This window comes from Chaetodon auriga, chromosome 13, assembly GCF_051107435.1.
Source record: "Chaetodon auriga isolate fChaAug3 chromosome 13, fChaAug3.hap1, whole genome shotgun sequence".
In the NCBI taxonomy this organism is placed as follows: domain Eukaryota; kingdom Metazoa; phylum Chordata; class Actinopteri; order Chaetodontiformes; family Chaetodontidae; genus Chaetodon; species Chaetodon auriga.
The window spans coordinates 6,263,204-6,288,755 of NC_135086.1; the positions used below are offsets into that span (position 1 = coordinate 6,263,204).

The following is a 25,552-nucleotide window of genomic DNA, read 5'->3' on the forward strand; positions in this document are numbered from 1 at the left end:
AAGGCACTCTTTAAAACATTCCTTCTGTATCCAGATGTGAGGGCTTTTGTCTTTGTTGTTCAACGCTTTGAGCACAAGCAGAGTGGCAGTGTGTCGACACCCAGAAGGCAAATATGTGGAGGCAGTAATTGGCTGTTTAGAGGTGTGTGGAGGAGGGGTGCTCTGGGTAGTTGACACTTGGCCGCCACATTACCGCATTATGGGTGTCCTTATAGATGGAGCAGACAAGCAGGGCAGCTGGTTGGCTGGAAGAGAAGAGCAGGTGGTTTACAGGGAAAAGCTGCAGTACACTGATCTCAGAGGCCCACTGACACACTCAACTGTCACATAACGACTCTGATATCTGGCAGCCACTGAAGTCCCTCTGAGCTAACATTAGTACTGCAGGACTTCTACCAGCCTGTGTTTTTAAAGAGTGGTCATATAAGAAATGAACTGCTCACCATTGTTGTTTCCAGGAAGTGCTGGACTTTCAAGGGTACCCGCCTCCCTCTGACCATCACAAAGGCCTCAGCCAAGGTAAGACCACTTCCAAGGACTCCTGGAGTTTTAGTGGGCTAAGGTGTGGACTGTTGATGCATGAAATAGGAATGAAACTTTTCTTTTTTTCTCCGTTGGTTTGTTAGAGAAGGATGAAAACCGTATCCTTAGCCTCACTGTGTTTTAGATGCTGACAAACGACTTTAAAAAAATAAAAATGTTTAATTTTGGCCTCAAAAAATATATAGACTAGTCGGCTCCCAAACAGGCCATTAGATCAAATCACCTTCCAAAGGGAGGGGAGTGAGGGAGGCGTGACTGGGTGGGAGGGGTCTCACACACAATACGACCTCTCAGCTGAGAAACCTGCCTGCCAGAACGGCATGGGTGAGACACCGTGAGGATAGAGCAGATCACTGACGGTCGCAGGGAGGAATGGACATGTTGAGAATACAGAGAGGAAAAACAGGAACTGTCTGATTCGGTCCTTAAACGCGGTCTCGATATGGCAGCATGGGGGACCAACACACTCAGAAACAGGTAACACCTGTTGTTAAATGTGAATATTGCATTATCATTATTATTGTATACTCAAAATAAGCAGGGATGCTTAAAAAATTATTTGTTTTCTTTCGCTCAGTCTGGTTTTACGATGAGGTTTAGAAATCAGAAATGCAGCAAACATGTCTCCTGTCACCTGATACAGATGCTCCATTAACTTCAGAAAGCTAACGCTAATCTTTAGCATCAGAGGACCTCCAGCCTACAAAAACTGCTTCAAAAACAGTTAAAGAAATGTGATGTGGAATACTTTTTGAATTCAGTTTTGTGGTGATGTGAGTATTTTGTTTGTATCAGAGAATGTTGTTCATTTTCCTGAATGATATTTGGCTTCTGTCAGGACAGAAATATGTAACTGAGATTTACATTTGTGTGTAACAGTGAACATAGAGAATACAGTCAATTTAGGATTGGTTTTGTGTGTGTGTGTGTGTGTGTGTGTGTGGAGCAGATAAGGGGATCCCCCTCTGTTTCCAAAACACCATGGAAACACTGAGAGACATCAAGCAAGCCTACCAGGACGCAGGGAGGGGGAGCAGGTGGGAGTGTAACAACACACACACACACACACACACACAAAACACAGACACACAGACACACACACACACACACACACACACACACACACACACACACACAAAACACAGACACACACACACTAATCAAGCTGATGGCACCAAACTGATAGCATTGACACGTGAACTCATCGACATCTGTTCATACGTAACTACAAACAGATGTGTACACACAAACATTTAATGTGCGTACAGTTAGCACTCCATCCCCCAGCTCACAGTCACTTGTATAAACAGCACACTCTCCCCGGGCTAGTCAGCAACTGGCCTTTGCTTCCACATCGATGGTAGAATAGTGTCCTCTCCGGTTACACTCCCGTCCTGTCTGCAGGCACCTGTCACTGTGTCCAGAGGACAACCTGTTCTACCCAAACAGGTTAGAAACACAGAAACAGGGGGAGAGGGGGGTTTGGTGAATCAGCCCATTGTCTGTTACATGGAGCTCTCACCACTGAATCAAGTCCAAACTCTCCAAGGAGAATAAAGGTCTTTGAGCAGGTCTCTAATTTCATAGCATCAGCTTCCAGTAATCGAGAGAGATGGGAGGGAAATGAGGCTTTGGGAGTAATGTTCACTCAGCACGAGGCAATAAAACTCATCAACATCTGTAATTCTTATTGTAATACTGTTACACAGCTTATACATGCGCTCTCATCTTGTCAAAGGTCAAATTAACAGTACTCGTCTCTGTGTTACTTTTCAGAGGAGTTTCATCTCTGCCGAGCCTCGGCGACAACAGCAGGTGCTGGAGCCACCGGGATCCGGCTCTACCGTCGGGTTTGTTGAGTACCAGGACCTCCTGCCTGCCGGTGCCCCCCAGACACAGGTGCATACTGCAGCTGGACTCACTATTCAGGCATTAAACATGACATTAAAAAGGCCGATCAAAAGCAGATATATGCTATATGTCATCAATGCATATAAAGAGAGAAAAAAAAAACATAGAAATAGACTAAAAGAAGAATCTGACCTTACCTTCAGTCTTGACCTATGCTCACTCTGCCTCCTTGACATCACAGCACTTGTTTTCTATCAAATAAAAAGGCAACACAGATGTCTGCTTCTGCACACTATCCCGTCCCAGCACCCACGTCTCCTGTCCCTTTAATATATGGTACATTTTTTTTCTCACAGGCAGAGAACAAGAAGTGTGGTTGCTGCATCCCCATCCTCGCTCGGCCGGCTGTCCGTGGCTGAGTCCAGCCAGCTCAGCCAATCGGTTCCCAGCATCATGGAACCACTACTGTGTTCAAACACTGTGATCCAGGCCAGAGCGCACATCCAGACCCGTACGTAAATGTGCAGCTCAGGTGTCCAAACCTCCGAATAGATCATCATAGTTACTACAGCTTTCATGTTTAAGAACAGAGTTATAGATATTCAGAAAGAAACAGATAAAAAAATACAACTATTGTGCAATGAACTTTGCACAGTGGTTTCATGTATTTTAATTAATATAAGCCAGACTTTTGTAGTTTGCTGATGACTCTTGTGTGTGTCGCTTTAAATTCATAATCTCTTCCCGACTGCAGGGCTGGGTTCTCAAGAGACTGTAACGGAACAAGAGGTGAATGTAAACCAAAATAACCTCCTTACATCTGCTTCACTTATTTGTCTTTTCATACTTGCATTCCTTTTTCTTTTCATCCAGAAAACAGTTTACCTACCTTACCAGTCATAACCACTGAAATACAGTCATTGTCCATATTCTTTGCAGCTGTCACAGGGTTTGCTGCCAGCTCTGCATCCAAGAACACCCAAGCTGTTGGCACCACTAGACCGCAGGCCCAGAGATACTGCAGCTCTGCCAGTACTAAAGCACTGTGTCCCCCTGAAGCCCATCAGCCGGAGCCCACTTTGCTCCAGGACCAGGCTCAGGAGAGAGAGGCTGTCCTGGGGCAGCCCACGCACTGGACCTCTGATCACTAAAGGTGGCAGTGAGGAGAGCGGGTCCAGCAGCAGCCAGAGTTCTATCGATCTGGAGTATGAGGAAGACGAGAGGGGTATACATGAGAGAACCTCAGGAGAAAGCCATCTGAAGTTCATTGGAGACAAGCTATTGCAGCATTCGAACGACGTGAGCTCCACCGAGGCTGCTTTGGTTGGGGAGACAAGGCGGCATTTAACTGTTCAGTCTCGGATCAGTCATATTCCACTGAGATCAGGACAAAGCCTGGATGGAAAGCCTACCAATCATGCAAGTGATCGTCTCAGCGATGAAAAAGCAATAAAGTCTCACTGTGACGGCAAAGACACCAATATGGATTACATAAAAGAGCCTGCTGACAATCAGTCCTTTAAAAAATGTAACAATGCACAGAATGGAAACAGAATGAATCCTACTGAAGACACTGTGAACAATGAAATACCTATCACATCAAAGTCTGAGGAGGAAAAGAACAGTGTGGGCCACACCACAGAGCCTGAGACTGAGGTTAGCCATGGAACAACATTTAACATGAATAAAGACCAGGCTGATGCTATTGCATGCACTGAAGGGAATTACAGCAATGACCTGCAGCATAGAAAGCAAATGGAAAGAACAACGATGGATTCCTGTTATGAAGGACCCCAGGTAGATAACACAGTGCTTCGAAAAGATGTGAAATTAAACATTAGTACTGCTGAGGAGAGAACTCAGTCATTTATTTCAGCTGTAAAGCTTCCACAGTCAGACATGAAGCCCAAGAGAAATGAGCCAGAGTTGCAAGCGTTAAAGCCTGTCCGGAGCAAGGAGAGAAGAACCAGCACAAACTCTGAGCTCAGAGCAAACACCCAAACGAACCAGCAGTCCTTCAACATACTTGCACACAAAGATCGAAGCACCCTGAATCAGAACAAGTCCAAAACTAGCCTGAAGTACTCCTCACAGTCCACACAAGTTAAAGATAAAACCAGGAAAAGTCCTGAGCTAATAATCAGTGGAGAGACAGCTACAAAAGTAAAATCAAAGCTTAACACCGGCAACCCACCACCACGAAAGAAGGCGATTGCCCATGCTCAGACCAAAAGAGCAAATCCTGACAAGCTGAGCAGCAACAGAGCTCAACAGTACCCAGCAGCGAGGGAGCTGAGGAGCACCCGGCAGTTGAAGAGACCCGGTCTAGCGGGGACACAGAGGTCTAAATCTGCTGTGGACTTCATCACCTACAAAGACATGTTTCAGCAGATACAGAGTGGGGATGAAGGACCGGCCATCTATGAGATGTTTGCAGGTCCTATCTATGACAACCTCCGGGTGTCCAGCTCCTGTGAGAAAGTTAAAGACAGACAAGTGCAGTCTGCTAAAGTCAAATACAGACCACTGAAACAAGCACAGTGTAAGCTGAGGAGAAGTCCAGGGGAGAGAATGGTGGTTTCAGCTAAAAGCAAACCAAAGCTTGCATCCAGGGGGAAACCTCACCTCACACCTGTACCAAGAAAAGGCCCCAACAAAATGAAGAATGTGCCTAACTTGGATGGGCACACAGAGTTAGCTCTCTCCAAGGATGTTAACAGTGATCATATGTTATCTATAATCGAGGAGGCTCTTTCTAGATATGGGTCTGAAACATTAAAATGTGATGATGAAACATTTACAGCTGCAGCTTCCTCTCATGCTGAAGATTACAATCACGTACACACGAATATACAAGAAAAAAATGGGAATTCATCAATAGGAAACCCAAACCGTCCAGGTGCTGAACCCGCGTCATCTCAAAGCCCCCAACAGCCCAAGATCAACACCTGGACGTCTTCTAGCTGTGGCCACACCGCTATGTCACCAGTTTACCAGAAGTTTCTGGATGGGGTCGGGGATGGGCCGCTTACAGACGACCTGCTGCAATGTCTGGCCGAGGAGCTGATCTCATTGGACGAGAGGGACATATCCATTGGCCCATGTCCTGACAACCTGGAACCAAGCCACGAGGAGTGCAACAAAGAAGATGATGCGGTATCAGAAGGAAATACATTTCCTGAGGTAGACGAATATCTTTTCATAGCACATTATGATTTGGAAATGTGCACGTTCAAACACTATCTCTACTCGTCCAGTCCTGTTCTTTCATATCTCCCCGAGTAATCGGGACTGTCTTGAAATTATTTGAAGGGGTCTGAAAGGGGGGAGGGTGTTGTCATTTCAAAGATAAATTTATATTTTATTTCAGCTACTTCCAATAAAGCTGTTGGTTACAGAGACAGTTACATCAAAAAGACTCCAGGTTCATGAAGGTGCACACGGCTCAGGGTTTTATTAAAGAGAACAGGACTCTCTGTAGATACAAAGAGCTCGTTCTAAGGTAACAAAAACAAACAAACAAAAAAAACTATTCCTACTTTCAGGTGGTTATATGCAAATGAAAACATATCTGTGGATATTATATATCTCTGTCAATAGACCCCCCCTAACTCCTGTACCTTTAAGAAATTAAGGGTTAAATTTGAGTCAGAACGATTAAAGTCAGTTGTAGCAACAACAAAGAAAACATTTATAAGCCTGGCTAGAGCCTTGAAGTATAAGGTTCAGGTTCACAGTCCCCTACTAAAAATCCAGTATTATGACATTCATATGTAACCTACTAATCTATTAATCGACTAAACATTTTCAATAAACTTATTCAACACCTGAACCCTGAGAAACCAGATTATCCTGATCCACCAAAGATCAAAGACCCAGTTGTTGTTTTTTTGTGACAAAAAAAAAGTATTGTAAATGAATGAATGATTTTCTGTTGATAATCCAAGTCACTGTGTATTGTTCTCAGTTACTCTGCTAAACTTAATTCTCTGTATTTTATCACAGGCTAATTCAGCGTTCAGTGCTGCTCTGCTGGGCTCTGGGTTGGTTGTAGATGACACCATCACCTGGACAAAGGGTGAAGTACTCGGCAGGGGAGCCTATGGGACGGTTCGTACGCTAACTTAGAAAAACAACATAAAGCTAATAACGTATTCAAGCATGTAAAAATTCAGATTATATTACTGCCTTCTCACCAGGTGTACTGTGGCCTGACAAACCAGGGCCAGCTGATAGCTGTGAAGCAGGTCAACCTGGATGCCTCTGACCCTGACGCTGCAAAGAGGGAGTACATCCGTCTGCAGGGGGAGGTGGAGCTGCTTAAAACCCTTAGACACACCAACATTGTGGGCTTCCTGGGCACCTCCCTTTGCCAGCACGTGGTTTCCATCTTCATGGAATACATCCCCGGAGGATCCATTGCTAGCATCCTTCACAGGTTAGGTTGATTCGCAATGGCTTAACTTACCCAGAAGTATCTGTTGAATCCTCAAGAAAACTTCATTTGTGACAAAATAACAGGGCAGGGCCTAATAATAAATGGTCTTCATTAAACGTTCACACACACTGTCCCGTTCACTGGCCTCAGGTTTGGTCCTCTGCCAGAGCGTGTCCTGGCTCTATACACCCAGCAGATCCTGGAAGGGGTGGCCTACCTTCACCTCAACAGGGTGATTCATCGAGACTTGAAGGGAAATAATGTCATGCTGATGCCCACAGGCGTCATCAAGCTCATAGACTTTGGCTGTGCACGCCGTCTCAGCTGCCTGAACCACACTGCGAGCAACAGTGGAGATCTGCTCAAATCTGTCCATGGCACACCTTACTGGATGGCACCAGAGGTAGAGTTCACTTTGATGATCTGTGGAGATTCTGTTCAGTTCACTGGTGGGCTGAACTTAAAACTGAATCTTTTGATCTTGTCTGACTCTCAGCGTCTTTTCCACTCTTCAGGTCATCAGTGAGACGGGATACGGTAGGAAGTCAGATATATGGAGTGTGGGCTGCACGGTGTTTGAGATGGCCACAGGAAAACCACCACTGGCACACATGGACAAGATGGCTGCCTTGTTCTACATTGGGGCTCAAAGGGGGTTGATGCCTGCTTTACCAGAAGGGTTTTCGGATAAGGCCAAGGATTTCGTAAAAATCTGCTTGACAAGGTGAGACCTGTCGTTCTCCCAGATCAGTGCAAACTTTTTTTGTTGATTTTGTGGCCTTTCACACACTCATCATTGAATTTATACTCAATTAAAATGGAAAAACACACCTAAGAGTTTGAAACTGGTTGAGTTAGAGAGCTAATACAGTGCATATTTTTCTATTTTTTATACTCTTATTTTCATTCGTTTTCTCTGAAATCCAGTGACCAGAGACTACGGCCATCTGCAGACCAGCTGCTGAAGCATTCATTCATCCCCCAAATCAAGACCAGAGTTAACTCCTTGGAAAGACAGAAAAAGAGCTGCTGTGGTCACCCGGAGGGACTGTGTGGTTAACAAGTAGTTACATTATGACAGAACTTCTTGACTTCAAGGGGGAAATTTAATGACTCCATTGAGACTGGTGACTCAAAACATAAAGTACTCTTCTGTGATCCTTTGAGGGTCTGCCACCTCTCACCAATGATGCACTAGTTCTGTGTTTGGGAGCATCGGGCACTGGGCTTGTGTCCCGGATCTGTCTGGAAACTACATAACAAAGTTCATCAAGGATAAGACACTGTAGTCATTACATTCTTATGCTGAAGTTTAAAAGGAACTACATGAGAAGCACTTGTATGCATTTAACTTGGTACATTAATAGAACCTATAAAATGTGAAGAGATACAGTAGATGCCAGATTTTTGTTAGGTTTACATATTTCCTGTAGTTATTTTATACACGTGCCAATCATATAAATACCCAATTTTACATTTAAACAGTGTAACGCTAGGTCTCTGTAATGTGATGCATGTAGGGTCTGATAAAACGTGTCTAATGCATATTGCAGCTTTCATTACAACATCAAAGTAATTTCTGTAACGCACAATTTTCAGTGCTGATAATGAGCTACGTTCTGTCTGGTGAGTTATTGAGGAATCAGTGTGTACAACTGTAAGAAATAAGCTACTGATACAAACCGTCTTTGCTATGAGCGACTGGACAAGCATGTCCTCTCCTTTTCAAATCTACATATCTGTACGTTTCTTTACTTCTAGACTCTAGTGACATGGTCTTATGCAGAACAAAAGACAGCAACAACCAGGGTTTACATTGTGTCAGGGTAGTGGCAACTTTAAAAGTTTATTTCTAATATTGAAATGAAAAAAAAAAAGGATGTGAAGAGTGACTTCTGCTCATTTGTCCACAACTGCTTTTGTTCAGTGTGCCAGCCTCAGACTTATTGTATATTTTGCTATAAATAACCCAGTCAAGAACAGAGGGGACGCCATGTCAAGATCTGAGAACAATATAGAGTTTAATGTAGGAAACTAATGACGTGTCAGGACAGGTACATGGCTGTAAATGTAAAGTCGACCAATTGGATGAGGACATCAGTGACACAACCTATTTGGGACGTCCACATTGCAGATACTTGTGTTATCCAGAAGGTCATGTTGCATATGGCCAATTGGTCACTGTTCTGACAACAGATGCTTGGATGAAAGGGGCCATTGTTTTTTTTTGGTTTGCATTTCCATTTCTGTTAATGGTTGATTGAATAATACTTACATGTATCCCCCCCCACCTTTATGGGCTGGCATTTAAGGGCTACAGCTTGTTATGTAATTATGTCTGATGCACTTCAAAGTAAAAAGGGTTACGTAAACTTTAATAGCACACTACAACTGTCAGTTTTTTTTTTCTTTTTGAGGCACAACCTTTGGCATCCAGCTTAAGGTCTACTTAGAGGTCCCCCCCAAAAAACATTTTTTGGTACAAATTGCATCGCTCTGATGTGATAAGTAGGTGTTTGGATGTGCCGTTGTTTCTGAGGGCATCAACTGATTTTTCCTGTGATGGAAAAGCCCAGCACCCTCTGTAGGAAGGCTGTAAGAAGCACACACCACTGGAATGCTGCAGTCATTCACCCGATGATGCCCAATCCATTGATCAACAAAATAAAAGTCTTTTATAGGTATTATAATTATCTTGTTATACTTACAAGCAGCTCCAAACCTGAGTAGTCATGGTATAGCTTTTTTTTTTCTTTAAACATACAAAAACGTATGTACATTTATCTCCACTTTCTGTAAACAGCAAGTACGTGTTCTCCTTTGAAATCCCTTTGATGATTGAAACATGCAAATCATACGCACAGTACTTAAGTATAAAAAGAAATGAAGACAAGAAAGTAATTGAGGAGATGAAATTTTACACCTAAAAAAAAAAAGTTTTGCATCCATCAACAGTACTAATTGGAATGCCAGCAAACGTAACTTGAACTCATCTCCAGCTGGCCACTAGCCTCCATACAACCGCAGAAATGTGAATCAATTAAATTACTTGTTTAAAAAAAAAAAAGAAAAAAGAGGAGGAAAATGAAGAAAAGTGCACCATCCATGCCTTTTATAGTACTTACTAATACTTCTGTTTTCCCATTTGGAGATCCCCCCCTCCCCCGATGAAAACACACACCCACCTTTGAACGTTCCTAGATTCATTTGAGGAGGAAGGAGAACCGAGCAGCAATTCAACACTAACAGAAAGACGGGACTGAGCATCACAACTCAGAGATCTGACAGTCAGGAAGAATATTTTTTTCACCTTTCTCGCGTCTCAGAAATTGAGAAGTCCGACAATACCTTTTTTTTTTTTTTTTGCAGATACGTTTTTCTGCCTTTCAGTAAAGGGTTTATCATCACATAAAGAGTTATTATCCTAGGGCACTTAACAGGGAGGTGAGCATAGTCTTCAAAGTCTGTGGGTAGTTTGTTGCCATTTCCATGTGCTGGCCATGGCTGCAGAGAGGTGGACTCAGTGTCTCTGCTCTCCCACTTCATGTGGCGATTCGCTAGGAGGGGGGTACTGCTGAGAGGTCCGCAGCCCACCTGGGTATGACAGGAGGGGAGGTGGAGAAACAAGAATAAGGAGGAGGAGGAGGAGGAGGAGGAGGAGGAGGGGGGGAGGGGGAGGGAGGTTAGCCATAGAGCTGCAAGCCAGACGAGACACACTGCAGTACAGGAGAGGAGCAAGGAGGAAAAAAGGGGAGAGAAAAAGATGTAGTACCTGCAGCACCAGTGCCACCCTTGGAGATTTTGCTCACTTTGGAGCAAGAAGTGGAGAATGAGGAGGAAGGGTGGTGGTGGTTGTGGCTGGCCTCGGGGTGCACCCTCTTGCGTGATGAGGATGAGGACAATGACGTGGATCCAGGGGGAGCGAGCGTACTCCCTTCCATGCTGACCAGTCCTGGAGGACCCCGTAGCAGGCCTCCCGGGCCCTCTGGGCCCCCTCGTCCATTCCCACTGTGCATGTGTGGATGAGGGTGACTGTGCTTGTGGTGGCGATGGAGGTTGTGATCTCCACCACGATGTTTCTCTTTGCTCACTAGAGGGCTGGAATGTTTACTCTTGTTGTTGTTGGCTGCCATGCCTTCATCTGATGAGCTGTGACGCTCTGATGATGAAACTTTGATCTTCATCTTTAACTCATCTTTACCAGATTGTCCACTTTTATCCAGCTGGGAGCTTCCACCAGACCCAGGAACCGCCAGGCGGAGTTTAAGCGAGCCTTTGTCCCGTTTGTCACTGTGATGACGTCTATCTTGCCCTGAACTTGAGGAGGGGACTTTAATTTTCAGCGGGGAGGCAGTGGTGCTGCCACCACCACCGTGGGATGTTTGGTGGGGCTGTGAATGTTTTCTATGGTCTACTTGGCTCGTAAAGGATGGTGCATAGGTAGAAGAGGAGGAAGACGACATATCCCCCCTCGCATCACAATCCATTACTCCTCCATGCTGTTCCTGACTACGTTTCTGGCCAGAGACAGCAAGCTCTGCAGCATGTTTCTCTCGATATTTGTCCAGAGACAGCTTCTGAGCTGGAGTAGATTGAGGTGGAGGAGGCTGAGCTGGTGGAAGGTAGGCAGACTGAGGTGGTGGCTGATGCTTGCCCACCCCGCTCCCACCAGCTCCTTTTTGTTCCTGTTTGACAGGGCTGAAGTCTACCGTTTTCTCAGTCCTGTATACTGGCCCATGCTGAAGCAAAGAGGAAGTGGAGGTCTGCAGAGACAGTGCAGGCTCCTGATGAGGGATGCTAAGGGGTTCCTGTTTTAAACAGGTGGAAGGGTACCCTGCAAGGCTCTGGTTGCCCTGAGGCCACTCACTGTGGCTAGCTGGATTGTATGGGCCAGCCAAGCTGTCCAGAGACAGGGATGCAGAGAAGGTGGCGCCCCCTTTGGAAAAACTTGGGTTGGAGGCAGAGAGTCCAACGAGTGCAGCGTCAGCTGGATCTTGGAGCATGGAAGGCCCCGCAAAGGAGTTTTCCGTCAACTGAGAGCTCTCAGTCTTGGGCTTTTTGGCAGCTTGTGTTGCCTAAAGGGTAGAAAGATTTGTGACGCTGTTTAGCACCTGATCTTAGTCTGCGGTAAGCTCTCTGGGGTGGGGGTGGGGGGGACAAATAATATTGAGACGAGAAGAATACAATCAAACTGGGATCTAAGTTTCTAGCTCCTATATCACAGACATTGAAATTGTTTTTAGAACTGTCTTTTGCTGTACGTGCAGCTGACTTGTTGAGACCGTCTACTTTGATACATCCTGTGCTATTAAATTAAAATTATAGACTACGCGCATCTTTTCAATGCATAAAACAGGGATGCATCCTACCCTCCAGTTGCGTATCCTCTTCAACCGGCTAGGAGTCTTCTCCAGAATCTGCAGAAATTCATGGGTCAACTCTATAAATACAAGATATGAACACGGTCATCAAACAACTCAAATTCTGCGGCCACACTAACACGATGCAACTTCCTCCTCTCTTATAAACACCTTAGAATAGTTTACAGAACACAGCCATGTAGACAGATTTACCAAAAAGATGGCAAGATATTACCTAAATTACAGTCACTACTAAGCAAATATATTCACTGTAACACATTCTGGAAAGGTATAACACATTAACTCAGTCTCACCATCAAGCAGCTCAAGTGTGACAGAGTTGTCCACATACTCCCACCAGTGCTTTCCGTCAGTGGAAACTGGGATCTCCCAAGTTGACCACTTACAGGCCAGGTGGATGCAAACGCAGGCGATCACTGTGGGCTTGTACTGGAGGCAGAAGGTAGTGAGGTGTAGACTGCATCGTGTGTGAGGGTATGCGCGAGCGATGAGAGTGAGTGTGTGAGTGTGTGTGTGCGTGTGGAGCGTGTGAGAACAAGTGAATATTTCACGCATATGTGAGGGTGCAGGTACGTGAGTGAGTTGATTCAGGCCAGGCATCGTCGCAATCGGTTCCACATGTACAGAGAAGAGAGAGAAAAAAACACAAAGGGAGCAGACAGCTTTAATTCACTGTAGGCATTACTTCCAGAAAAATGTTATTTTTTTGCGTTGAAACAAACTGATAACGTGTCAGCTTCTCTCAACACAGACGAAATCTCTAATAACGATTTGTGTGAAGACATGATGCCCTGTGGGCTTTAAAGTCAGCATTGAATCGTGTCATGTGACAATGACTTATGTTTCAAGGCTACGTTAAATGTTAGGACATCGTAACAAAAATAGGGGAAGTGTGGAGGAGGCCATGTGTAGCCTGCCTGTTGTGACACTGAACCCTGAGGCCACCCATGTGACATTTGTGTCATTGTACAGCTAACTGACGGGGGGGGGGGGCTGCTCCAACAACCCTCTCTGTGCTGTACTGTCTTTGGATTGTGTTGAAAGGGACAAAGCTAAAGGGGCCTGAAGTGTAAGCGTGGCCTCATTACTATCATAGCTAATCTGACCCATGACTCAAGGCCAAAATCATCATTTACTGAATGTAACATTGTTCTGCAACAATGAAACTGCAAGAGTGATGAGTGATCCAAGTTTAGATCATAATTAGACAGTACAACATATTCACATCACATGAAAAGTAACAAATAGACAAACGGCCACCATCCAAGTGATTACAGCTTAAATAGACAGAAACTGCAACTAAAACATTTGAAAAACACCACTGAAGGCTTTGTTTCTGGACGAAAATGAGTTCTTCACAGTCACTCATCAAACACCTCGGCCGTGAATATACTAGTGTAATCTTAATGCATGAAAGTTAAGTCACTAAATTCAACATTGCGTGTCAGCATGAAGTTGTGTAAAACAGAATGAGCCACAACTTTGTATCGCTGCATTTTAAAACACATTTGGTTCGAGCTGGATGGTAACCTTGTACCGTGAGACCTGTACAATGTCTGGAGTCTGATTACGGCGGCCTTAAACACAAACCAGCCAACAATTACAAGCATTTGGCTGATGACAACATTTCAATCCACGGCTGAAATGGAACTATGCACCTAAAATCCATTAAAACACCAGAAATGAGCCTCCTTGGCCACATTAAAATAGAACAGGTAAGAGCATTGAGCTCTTTTAATAACAGTCACTGGTTTTAGCTTTCAGCTCAGTGCGAAACGCCGCTCACAGTCAGCATCCAGACATTGTCAATTGATTTGAAGATATTTGAAGAAAAAGATAATAACATTAACACTAACTCATTCCACCACTGTCTACTATAAACTAACCCTTTAAGGACCCAGTTTTCCTTCTACAAGACATGTCAAGATGATTTTGTCCTTGCTTTAACATAAATCGTAATCACCAAATGCTTATTGATCAGTGTGAGAGATACTCAAATAACTACAAGCATTACATATTCTGCAGGTCCTTAATGGGTCGCAACTTTTTCTGGTCACATCTTTTACATGAGCTACATGTATGAAAGAACTTTGAGGAAGAGAGAGGAAAATACTCATTTAAAGACAAGCAAATATTGCAAAAGGAGAAAAATAATTGAGGAGATAATGCATTTTGAACAGATGGATATGGAAAGGAAAATGTTAAAAGTGAATTTGCGGTACTTACCAGAAGGACCTCTACGAGAAATGTTTACATCTGTGAAATCTTTAGCTGCTATTCAGGCTACCAAAGTGTCTTTCTTTTAGACTTATGCACTTTTCGCAACCGAACAAACATGTGGGTTTCAAGCGCACCACTACACTTCACATCTTGCATTCAACCCATCTGTGCCAACACGTGGTCCCTCGTACAATACACCGCACTGCGACCGGGGCCGGTGACGCTACAAGCCACCCTGTTCCGCTCCCTTTGAACAAAGGAGGGAAGCTGAGGGGCGGAAGCAAGCATCCCAACAACCACCAGCGCAAGTAGGGCCCGTTGGACACTGATAGGGTACCCTGCATTACAGGAAGCTATGGTGTGCAGTCAAAGTGCAACAAAGGAGGGGCTGGATAACAACCTGTTGGTAGCCATGAAATAGGAAGTCTGTGCCAGATCCTTGCTTGCTGTAAGAGAGACACAAAAAGAGAAAAAAGGGAAGGGGAAAAGGGATTACCATTTCTGCAAGCGAAAAAGAAAAATTCATTTTCATTAGGTAAGGAACTGTTTTCTATTTTTAGTTCACTTTCAATGCACTGATTAAGCCAAGGCCAAGACCGAAAACAACTTCATGGCACTGCACATCTACTTGATTAATGCTCTTTGCGCACACACATTTGCCATATTGTCTCTTTTATTCATATCCAAAATGTAATCCCCCCGATAACACGATAGTGACTTTTGAACTTGCAAACTGCAGCACTGTGATCCAAAAGGGCAGCAGGGTATTTTCAGACAAGACATTTTAGGCATAGAAGTAAAAGCACAGGTGTAAATAATAAAAATAACGGCTGAATTGCATTTAATGATCATGTTTCATGGTCCTGAGTGTTGTGCACGCTGGCTCACTGGGAAAATTGGATAGATCAGAGCCATGATTCATGTTATTAGTCACACTTGTGCTTTTCTGCTACAAAAAATGGCCAGAAGACAACTGTCACCATTTATCCTCTTAAATTTTCTGCACCCTTCGTGAGAAGAACCCCCACATCCACGGAAAATCAGACAGATGATGGTCTTTTATATTGAATATTTAAGGGGGTTCGTTTCTGAGTTGCAAATGAAATAGCAAAACCCCAAAATAAAAAAGATTTCAGTCTTGGACTCGGCCCAACAAGTGTCAACAAATGTTGGTGTTTATGTGCCATGTCATACAACGAACTCAAGCGGTCATGAAAAAAGAGAAAGGTGTGTGTGTGTGGTCATGTAACCATTAAATCAGCAAGGTTTTCACCCCCCTCCCCACCCATATCTGAGGTGGGACAAACAAGAGCAGAGGGCACAAAGAGCAAAGAAGGAAGCCTCTACCTCGCACTAGCTGGGAACATTTCACCACATCAGTGTGTGGGTGATCAATAGTAATTTCAAAGCCTGGAACAAAATACATGACAGGTGAGTTCAACACAGACACAGTCGGGAGGTGACATGTCATTTCACGAGTAAACAAACAAATCCAGCGCTCAATTTTATGGCTATCAATTCAGATTCTAGTAGGTTAAATATGAATAGTGGAACCTGACTGTCGGTTAATACGTGTGCGTTATAAACTGATCACAATCAAATCAACTCCGACCACTTTCACTTTGGATAAGAGACATTCATCAGTACTGTCTGTAATCAATACAGTGACAACAAAGTGTTATAGCCATAAAATAAAATGTTACACAGCATTAAAGTTAAATAATATTTAGCAAACATCCATGTGAAAATTTCCAAAAGCCTTATCAATACCATGTTTCATGTCGGCAATGAGGGAATGACATGTCACCTTTACATGATTTATAGAAAATATGTTCATGACAAGATACCCATACAGCAGCTGAACAATATTTCACTCAACAGGCTGTGATGAATAAATTCAACAGTGATCAATAGCATTACTCCCTTAGTGATAATGATAAGGCAAAGATAATGATTATGATAAACAGAACGCTATCTCTCTCTCAAGTCATCCATTCCAGTCGCCACTACTTACCCAGGGTCTGCAGCACTATGGATTCAAGTATCACCAGCTCTTGAGCTTGCTGGAGGTATGCCTGAAGTTTGATAGACAGTCATTACAACACAATTGTAATGAGTCTATTGATCTATTCCCCTAACAACTGATTTCAAATGGCCAAAAACTCCAAACAAAGAGGCTCATTTTACTATTAATGTAGCCTTGTTGGGTGTAACAGTAGGCCGGGGCGGTTAAAACAAGGCCCTTTGTAGAGGGCGAGGGAATTTTGCACAGCCAGGTACACGTACACAGGGAAACCACGACCACTGAGAGAAGTGGAAAGTCAGATGCGGAAAGGGAAAAAACACTTTCAACCAAACAATATGCTGAGCTTCATGAACTTACATTGCTTTTTGTGTCTAGAGGCGGTTCTTGGGGATTTAGGCAAGCATGCGCAACCTTGATCACATGTTCGAGTTTCCGAGGTTGTTCTTCCACTTTTGCGGCCAAGAATAACGTGGTAGGAGATATAATCTGTACAAAAGCATCAAGACATTTAAATACATAGCCATGCTAACTAAATAGCGTAATTTCTGCAACAATCTATCTTACATGTGACACGGGTTGCAGGTCAATACCAGCATTATGTAACAGGATACTTACATTCCTATGGAATTTGGTGAAAGAGTGGTGCATATAAAATCTATGCATGTAAACAATGGCTGTATTTATTGTTAATTGAGAGCTGGATGGCGGGTCAAGGGAAATCGTTTATTTCATTTCGAGTAATCACACTAGCAACAATAGAGTGAACAATTGAGCTAACGTCATATACCATTACAGGCCACATATCAGTCGGTAACGTATTAACACTTAACTAGCCTCAAAAAACGAGTTAAGGCGCCCAAAGGAAAGAAAGGTTAACCGTTAACCTCATAGCAAGCTAGCTGTACATGACTTAGGTGGGCTATCTGATAACTGTACGCTAATGTTACTAGATCCATGATTACACCAACATAGTAAGAACAAGTCAAATAACAACGTTAAACATCATCTTAACGTTACATATTGTAATGACCCATGGCGCTATTTGATAAGCTAAGCTCGGGTCGAGGGGGAAAGACATTTTATTTCAGTCAACAAGGGGCTAGCAACAGCTGCAAACTCGCCTAATGGCCTTTTAGACGTCAACCCTCAGCTAGCTAGTTAGCATGCTACATTAGCACATGGTTAAACAGCAAACTATGATATTAAGATTTCAGATTGAGAACTCAATCGTATAACAGTGTTTCGACCAACACAAAAACTAAACATACAAATCGTTAGGTCCAGAATCGTACTCCATAACATCAGCAGTTTCAAATTAGCTAACAGTGAGGGGCCCGCTCCAATGGTTAGCTAGCGCCATGTCTACTTCCAGTCTGGTCGAGATAAGTTTGTTTACAAAGGATACACGTTGAGTCTCTGACCCATATCTTGGATCAGATTCGCAGCTTGTTGCCGATAGGAGAGCTCCCGGTCTGGTTCCACTCCGCATCGGTGGGACGGCGTGTTTTCGAGCTGCTCCCGGGTGAAAAACCATTTCGACGAAGATCCCCGGCACGCCGCCATTGCTCTACAATGTTCACTTGGGCATCGAGAAAACGGAAGTGATGTCACTGTCGCACAGGAAACCACTTCTTCTTCGACGGCGAGAGCATGGCGCGATCGGGCGTGCGTCTACATTTACACTATTCATATTTGTCAATAATCTGATTGTGTTTTCTGTAATGAGATGACATTTTACGGCATTTTACGCAGCACTGGGTTTAATTTAGGTCAGCTCAATTTGCAGGAATGGACATGCATCGCTCCTTAACTCACAATAATAAATCATTAACTGCGGCCACAAAAGTTATATAACAGACAGATACTAACTTCCGGGAACTCCGTCTGGTTTCAGAGACTTGTTTTCCTGTGTATATTTCAAAACACTGAGGAAGGGATGTGTAAAAGTTGAGTCTCTTCGGCACAACCACCGTATTAATTACATTATGTATTATTTTGTAGTGTTTCATTTGCATTCACTTGACAAGACAGCCAGAAGGAATGCTCTCTGTCTATGCACTGAGATATTGTGCATATAAATCCTCACATAACTCTTTGAAGTAGAGCACATAGAGCAGCTTTTTGCAATTTGAGATCAATTGTTAAAGCAACAACAAGGAAATTTTATTTTGAGTTGATTTTGCAAAAGCACCACCACGAAGTTTTCTAAATATTTTTCATCTGGCTAACACGCGCATTTGTTTTGAGCAGAAAGATGCATCTTATTTTTAATCCGATCTTTCCTTTTTAACTTGCTCCTTACTGCGGATTGGACCCGGCGACCTGCATTAAGAGTTATTATGTAGAAATTGTCAGTCTTCTTGCTCATGGTCTCATTTGCTTATGTGGGTCATATAGAAGCATCAGGATTAAATTCAAACTGTTTCATAACGGGTTAAAAACTCGCTGTGGCTGCTTTAAGAGGTGAGGGATCACATTAACAGGTGAACCATGTTCTAACAAATGTGAGATCATTTTTTGAGAGAAACTCTCTGTTGATAGTGATAACCATGAGATGGTTGATTGACACATTTCTTCTAACAGAAATGGAAATAACATTATATTTATCATTACAATAGCTTTAGACACATGTAATTCAGAGTAATCATATGTTATTCTTGCACATTTAACAATAATAGCCTTCAGTTTCCTTCTCCGACATACTTGTCTTGTATATTGAGTTCAAACAAATAAGGCAATTCACAAAGTACTGAGAGTAAAATACTTTATTATATCAAACAACAATAATATTGGTCACATCCACTATGCAAACAAACCCAGAATGTTTTTTAGTCATCCAAATATAAATAACTGAGTAAAATCTTTGCACTGAATCACTGCCAATAGCAGTTCTGTCTCTGAATTTCATGTTACTCAAACTGCTCTCGTTTCAGGCCCAAAAACTCCAGTGCATTTCCAGCAAGCAATTTCTCCTGCAAAACAGAATTTACACCATTTCAAACGATAGCAGAAAATCACCTTGCTTTCAGTCAGGATGTTTTGGATTCCTTCTAATATTCTACCAAAGACTAACTGTTCTGTGTCCTTTGCACTCCTGCTGACCCTTTTCTATTTGGTTATGTGTTATTGAGTCAGTTTGTGACTGATGTAACTGCATTGTCCAAATGAAGGAGAAGAAAACATTGTCACCTTTAGTGTGTCGTCAAATTCATCCATTGACTCAATCAGTGACCCAGGCTGCAGCTCACCCAGCGGGAACGGATAATCTGTTCCCAGCACCACCTTATCCTGCAAGAGGAACACATGCACATACATTTTTGTAGCATTGAACATAGTGACCATGATCAGATATACACACACAGTCTGTAAACTGATGAAAGCAGCAATAATTACTGTTCTGAAGCACCACAGTGCTTCCACACAACAGAGGATCACTGTGCTACTTAAGTAGGCCTGGCTACACAGATTTTGTATCCAAGGTTTACGTGGTTTTACACAAATAAGTGCTGATGTGTTCAAATGACCCACACATTCTTCACGCTCAAAGTGTCTTCTCAATGTGTGAGTCTGCTGTGACCACCAATATGACATGGTGTTTGTGTGTGTGTGGACATGTATTTCTCCTGTTGTGGGGGCTTAAATCTGTTTACACCATCACATTGTGGGGACCTCAACTACCTTATGGGGACAAAATGCAGGTCAGCCAAGGGTTAGCCAAGTTGTGGTTATGGTTAGGGTAAGTCTCCAGGAAATGAATGTAAGTCTGTGTAATGTGCCCAAAAGTGATGGAAACACAGCTCTGTGTGTGTGTGTGTGTGTGTGTGTGTGTGCGTGTGTGTGTGTGTGTGTGAATAGTGAATATAAGCTCACTTTTCCAATGACATCAGTGAGCAGCTTCAGGGCGACGGGATCGTGAACCAGAGAGTCGGTGTAGAAAGAGCCGAGGTATTTCCGGGGACTGATACTGTTGTCCACTGCACACAGGTCAGGCCGGACTTTGTGGCCATGTTCAATTCTACCAATGGTGAATGGAAACGAGCCACCTGTAGCCACATAAAGCGATAAAAGTCAAACAACAACTATACATTACATCTTTAACAGAGCATGAAGAAAGAATACACTGAGGTAGACACCTTCATGCTGCAGTGACTTTAATTTACTGCAATTGAAACTTCTGGTCTGTACCTCCATGTGCAAAGCAGACTTTCAATTTCGGAAATCTCTCGAAGACACCACCAAATATCATCGAGCAGATGGCTATCGCCGTCTCCGAGGGCATGCCTGTGGATAGACAAGAAAACACTGATGTTTCTTTTCAAACTGTATTTTAAATAAATGTCTTGTTATTGTGAGATAATGTAAATGGGTTAGTGTTGTAAGTGGCAGAAGCAGAATATTAAGACAAAGTGGAGCATTATTGGTCATAATCAAAATGCATAAAAGTTCTGAAAGTAACAGTGTTAGAAAATCAATAATGTCAATGTGGGAGTTTTTAACACATGGGAAAATACAGTGATTTGGTTTTGATGCGTAAATCACTATTGGCAGTAGTGGGTTATAATATTGGTGCTGTGTTTTTGCTTTGTTATGTAATTGATTAAACATGGATCAATTTCAGCCACAAAGAGACTGTATTTTCAAGAGAAAAGCATATTTTATCTGTTGTCTAAACCAAAGGTGATATTCAATATCTCCTGTCCCTACTCCATCTCCCTCACCCACCAGCCAGGGCAGCCAATACTTAGCCATCCTCCCATCTGTCTGCATGTCCCACGGATGGACAAATATGGAGCAGCCCAGCTCCTCAGCTGCCTGCATGGAAGACACAGCAAGATCAGCATTCCTCCATGAATGAGAACTTGATCTCTGAATGCAAAGGAATGGCATGCACTTCAGCAGGAATTTTAGTCACTCTAGTGAAGTGTAAACATCAGCACATTTGCAACTGCTAACACCAGGAGAGTTATGTTATCATACAAGCACTTAGTCTATTGACACATGCTGCAGTAGTCAATGTCTCACAGCATAGAAAGGATTGAGTTCAGAGGCGTTGAGGTCCCAGTTGTTGACATGCGAGCCGATTTGCACCCCGGGGAAGCCCAGCTCCTTCACGCAGCGCCTCATCTCCAGCACAGCCAAGTCAGGGGCTTGCATGGGCAGAGTGCCCAGGCCCACAAACCTCTTGGGGTGGCTGCTCACTGTCTGGGCCAGATTGTCATTTAAAAGGACACAGAGATCCAGCGTGTCATGAGGTTTGGCCTGTAATTCAAAAATGAGATGAGAATAGGCAAGTATGAAAGCTGAAATGCAATTTGAATCATGTATTCTTCATCTTCGTGCTGACGCTTCTGTGACTGCAAAGAGCCAAAAAGCACTTAAGAGGCTTTGCAGGCAAGTGTATAAGCCATTGTGGTGTTCACATTAAGCCTGAAATTTCATTTTCTCCTCTTTTTTTCAACAGGAATGGGTAGGTGTAGCTCACAGTGATTTACAGTAAACAAAATGATGTTTCATTCAGGTCTTAAGCACACAGCAATAAAACGTAATAGCTGCACTGTTTGGGATCCAAGCTGCTCAGACTTATAGTGCACTTACCCAATAACTGAACATCACAGGAACAGTGGAAAGGGCTTGAACTGTCACACCTGAATGTCAGCAACAGAAACGCATGTCAGGCATCAGCGACATGAAACACTGCGCTACTTGTCGGTGTCTTTTGTGTGTTTCTGCGTGTACCGTGCTGATCCATGTCCCTTAACCTTGCGTTTGCATCCCAGCAGTTTTCTTGAATCACTCGAAACAGCTTCCCGTCCTTCATCATCTCTGCTTCACCCTGAAAAACCACATTAACAGCATTTCAACGTGCCTGCCTCAACTCCCTGTCATAAAGTCTGGACACCTCAGCAGGTTTATTGTTCTTGCTCTTCGTCATTTACCTCAAAAAACTCAAAAAATTCCATTAAGTACCTACAAAAGAGCAGTAACAGGGTCACAGCTCCACCAAATAGTGATTTAAGTGTTCAAATGATCCAATATCTCACCAAAATGTAAACGTTAGAGGAAGTTTTTTCTTCTTTCCTCGCTCATTAATCATCTCACAAACCCTCAGATTTAGCTTGTTGTTCCTGTATATAAAACTATTGATGAAGCAGTTTGAAGCAGCTCCAACTGCAGCAGCTAAAACAGTAATACACTGCTTACACACTGATGTCTCAGTATTAATAATCTAATGATGTCATAAATAATAATACATCAGTCAGAGGGTCCAAACCAGTACTTATACTTTAACACTTGAACTACATTTTGCTGCTAATACTGATGTACTTGTACTTAAGTTGGATGTTTCATACTGGACTTTTACTATAATGGAGTATTTTTACACCTCTCTATTGGTACTTAAGTAAAGAATGTGAATACTTCTTCCACCACTGATTTTTTCAGGCTCCTGAGATTCTGTGAGGTTTGGGTTTTATAACACTTCAGAACACAACCACACGATGGCAGCAGACAACTGGTTTATACTGTTTAATGGAAAACACGAGAGATGGAAACTTTTATTTATATCTAGTATTAAACTTTCACGAGAAATGTCTCTGAAAAGGTTATTGCCGTTTATGTAAATGCACATATACATTTAACATCTGGAGAGTGTTTTTTTCTCCTTCTTAACGGCTGTAATTAAAAATCTTGGGTGCATCCGCACCTGTTTTACAATGTGACTTGGAGTCCTCATCGATCTTATTTTAACATTGGCATCAGGACTGAAACAGATGTTCATCACCAGACATGGCTTGTGTTTGAAGGCGTCAACTATTTGTCCTTATGTGCAGTTTGCTGCTGCCAAAAGCTCAACTAACGTTTGCCAGTAAAAGTTACATTAGCTACGCAAATGTTAGGCTGCTCCGTGCTCTGCTGTGTTGAAGTGAATCTCTCCGCTGATGCAGTGGCACCATGCTGAGTTCTGCAGCTGCTCACATGGCGAGCACCAGGCTGACAGGTCCAAGGGGCAGAGTGCAGCCGGGGGAACCTGCTGTGTCCCCAGCACTGTACGCAGTAATGCAGTACAGTTGTATAAGTGCTCCTGTGCCTACACTCTGTGTGTACATGCATGCGAGTTAACAAGGTGTGACTCACCTTGCAGTGATGGTGAAGCTGGACAAACCCATCATATCCATACCTCTGAAACACATGCAAAAGAGTGACTATGAAAAACACATTATGCATTAGATATCTGGTGTATTTAATTGAGATGTAAAATCTCTGTATAAACGTGAGCACAGTTTGGTATCCGACACGCGTCCTTCTGTGGAAAAGCCTCTATTGATTGTGTTATCCCATCTGCGAGGGTTCAATCTTCATCCTAGAGGACTATCCCCTCCAATGCTCTGGATAACTCACACTGAATGCCATCTGAGGCAGCTGACTCTTTTGCATACAGATGAAGCTGCAAATGATCTACGTGAGCAATACAGCCAGTAAAGCCCTGTTTCATATCCCTGCAGATCTTCAGTGCTGTGTACTTTGTTGATGCCACAGAGAAGCTTCAGCCTTCCAAAATGTGAGATTGGTTTTATACCCTTCCTTTGAAAGTGTGAATCTATTTCTTCAAGAGGCTATTTCAGTGAAAGCCTGCTTTAAATGAAATTTATGCATACCAGCTCATCAGTGGAGTCTGTTAGAGGTTAACTGTAATGCTCTGTTTGGGGTGCTGAGAGCCGTTTTAAACACTCAACAATGCAAAACATACTTAATATGTGATACTACAGCTATGTTTCTGAATTTTATGAGGAATGCTCATCGAAATAATTTTGATCTGATAACATGTTCTAGAAGTCTGCAACAGAAAATGATGCATTACATCTGTTTGGGGTCTCAGAGACCTCAACCGTAAGCCATGGTTAAATACAATGGATTTTCATTTGCTCCATATCTTATCATGTGATCGGTGTAGACAGCACTAACCCTCCCAAAAACCAATGTGGACTTGAGGGTTTAAGAACCTCTGCATGTGCACTGATCTTTTCTAGCCTCTATAATCAAATTAAAGCAAAGATATAGATAATAAGTGGGCTTTAGTGATACAGTAAACCAGCACCTGTACAAAACATGCCCATCATATTATAACTACCGCATATATTTCCTTACCAATGGAAAGAAGATACATAAAAATCTCCACTGTTCAACACTAAACATGAGGAATAATTAGCTGCACATGTTTTATGGTTTCATAGAAATTACTTGCACTCACTGCACCTACCTCATACTGTTTATACCTCATGCCACTTGCACAACTTGCATGTATGGATGCTAAACTGCATTTTGATGTCTCTGTGTTGCACTCTGCACTCTGCACTCTTGTCTCTACAGCGACACAGGTGTTAAGAGCAGGAACAGAGGGTATGCGAGGAGAAGGCCATTTCATTGAACGTTGACCATCGATTAAAATTTAACCATCCACAGAGAGTACAGATTTATGGAGTGTGCCATCAAACTCCCTGCTGACGCTCCAGTGGGAAATGTCTGCACATTATATAAGACTGGCACTTATTAGCATTAGCATACAGTGAGAAGCTCTACCTGCTACTAATGCAAACAAAGATGTTTCTTAAACCCTCTCAGCCACACGAAATGAGATCCAGCCAATGGAGTGTGTGGATCCACACCTCACCCCTCTAAAAACCTCTCCGATCTTTGCTGAGCTTGTCTCTCAGTGCCTACCTGCTTCAAGTTAGGCCACTCCTTGGGTAAAATATGACTGTGAATATCCACCTTCATCCTTTTGATGACCCTCTGGAAAATGTGGAGGTCCGCTGCCCGATGTTTCTTGCTCTAACTGATTCAACAAATTTGCCCTCTGTCCTGACAGTGCCTGACTGGCCGCTGCTAATGGCACCCTGGTAATTTATTACCTAGTCTGTAAAACAAACAAACTGTAATCTTTAGTCTGTGCAGGATCCTCATTGATGTTTGATATGCTGCACTGTGAAGCGATACTACAGCCTAAAAATACACAATTTACTCCCCACTTACTACAACCACCACCAACACACAACCACACAGAGTACTTTAAAGCAGCATGTCTGTGCAGCTGCC

At 43.1% G+C, this 25,552-nt stretch overlaps 3 protein-coding genes across 9 annotated transcripts; 1 reads left to right on the forward strand and 2 right to left on the reverse strand.

The window, feature by feature from the left end:
- The first annotated feature begins 1,498 nt into the window (after positions 1-1,498).
- Positions 1,499-9,949, forward strand: map3k19 (mitogen-activated protein kinase kinase kinase 19). The gene is made up of 10 exons (XM_076746654.1): positions 1,499-1,580; positions 2,320-2,442; positions 2,751-2,905; positions 3,149-3,183; positions 3,334-5,577; positions 6,400-6,504; positions 6,594-6,832; positions 6,983-7,235; positions 7,348-7,556; positions 7,760-9,949. Exons 1-10 carry the CDS (start codon positions 1,525-1,527, stop codon positions 7,890-7,892), a joined length of 3,552 nt encoding a protein of 1,183 aa, XP_076602769.1. The 5' UTR covers positions 1,499-1,524; the 3' UTR covers positions 7,893-9,949.
- Positions 8,832-18,086, reverse strand: ccnt2a (cyclin T2a). 7 transcript variants are annotated; one of them, XR_013077948.1, is made up of 10 exons: positions 17,865-18,080; positions 17,075-17,156; positions 16,817-16,945; positions 16,448-16,508; positions 15,781-15,843; positions 14,440-14,879; positions 12,507-12,670; positions 12,202-12,272; positions 10,605-11,907; positions 8,832-10,426 (listed from the first exon to the last, which is right to left on the reverse strand). XR_013077948.1 is itself a non-coding variant. In XM_076746658.1 (10 exons), exons 9-10 carry the CDS (start codon positions 11,833-11,835, stop codon positions 10,353-10,355), a joined length of 1,305 nt encoding a protein of 434 aa, XP_076602773.1. In that variant the 5' UTR covers positions 11,836-11,907; positions 12,202-12,272; positions 12,507-12,670; positions 14,440-14,879; positions 15,781-15,843; positions 16,448-16,508; positions 16,817-16,945; positions 17,075-17,156; positions 17,865-18,086; the 3' UTR covers positions 8,832-10,352. The 7 variants fall into 7 exon arrangements, 6 of the variants coding, with proteins under 6 accessions (XP_076602773.1, XP_076602771.1, XP_076602772.1 ...); XM_076746658.1 differs by having other exon boundaries at positions 17,865-18,086; XM_076746656.1 differs by having other exon boundaries at positions 14,834-14,879; positions 17,865-18,059.
- A 1,282-nt stretch (positions 18,087-19,368) lies between these two features.
- On the reverse strand, positions 19,369-25,234 carry acmsd (aminocarboxymuconate semialdehyde decarboxylase). The gene is made up of 10 exons (XM_076746876.1): positions 25,178-25,234; positions 23,594-23,638; positions 22,196-22,292; positions 22,055-22,104; positions 21,482-21,718; positions 21,178-21,271; positions 20,645-20,740; positions 20,330-20,502; positions 19,649-19,747; positions 19,369-19,431 (listed from the first exon to the last, which is right to left on the reverse strand). The coding sequence occupies exons 1-10, from the start codon at positions 25,232-25,234 to the stop codon at positions 19,369-19,371; spliced, it is 1,011 nt and encodes a 336-aa protein (XP_076602991.1).
- Between the last annotated feature and the right edge of the window lie 318 nt (positions 25,235-25,552).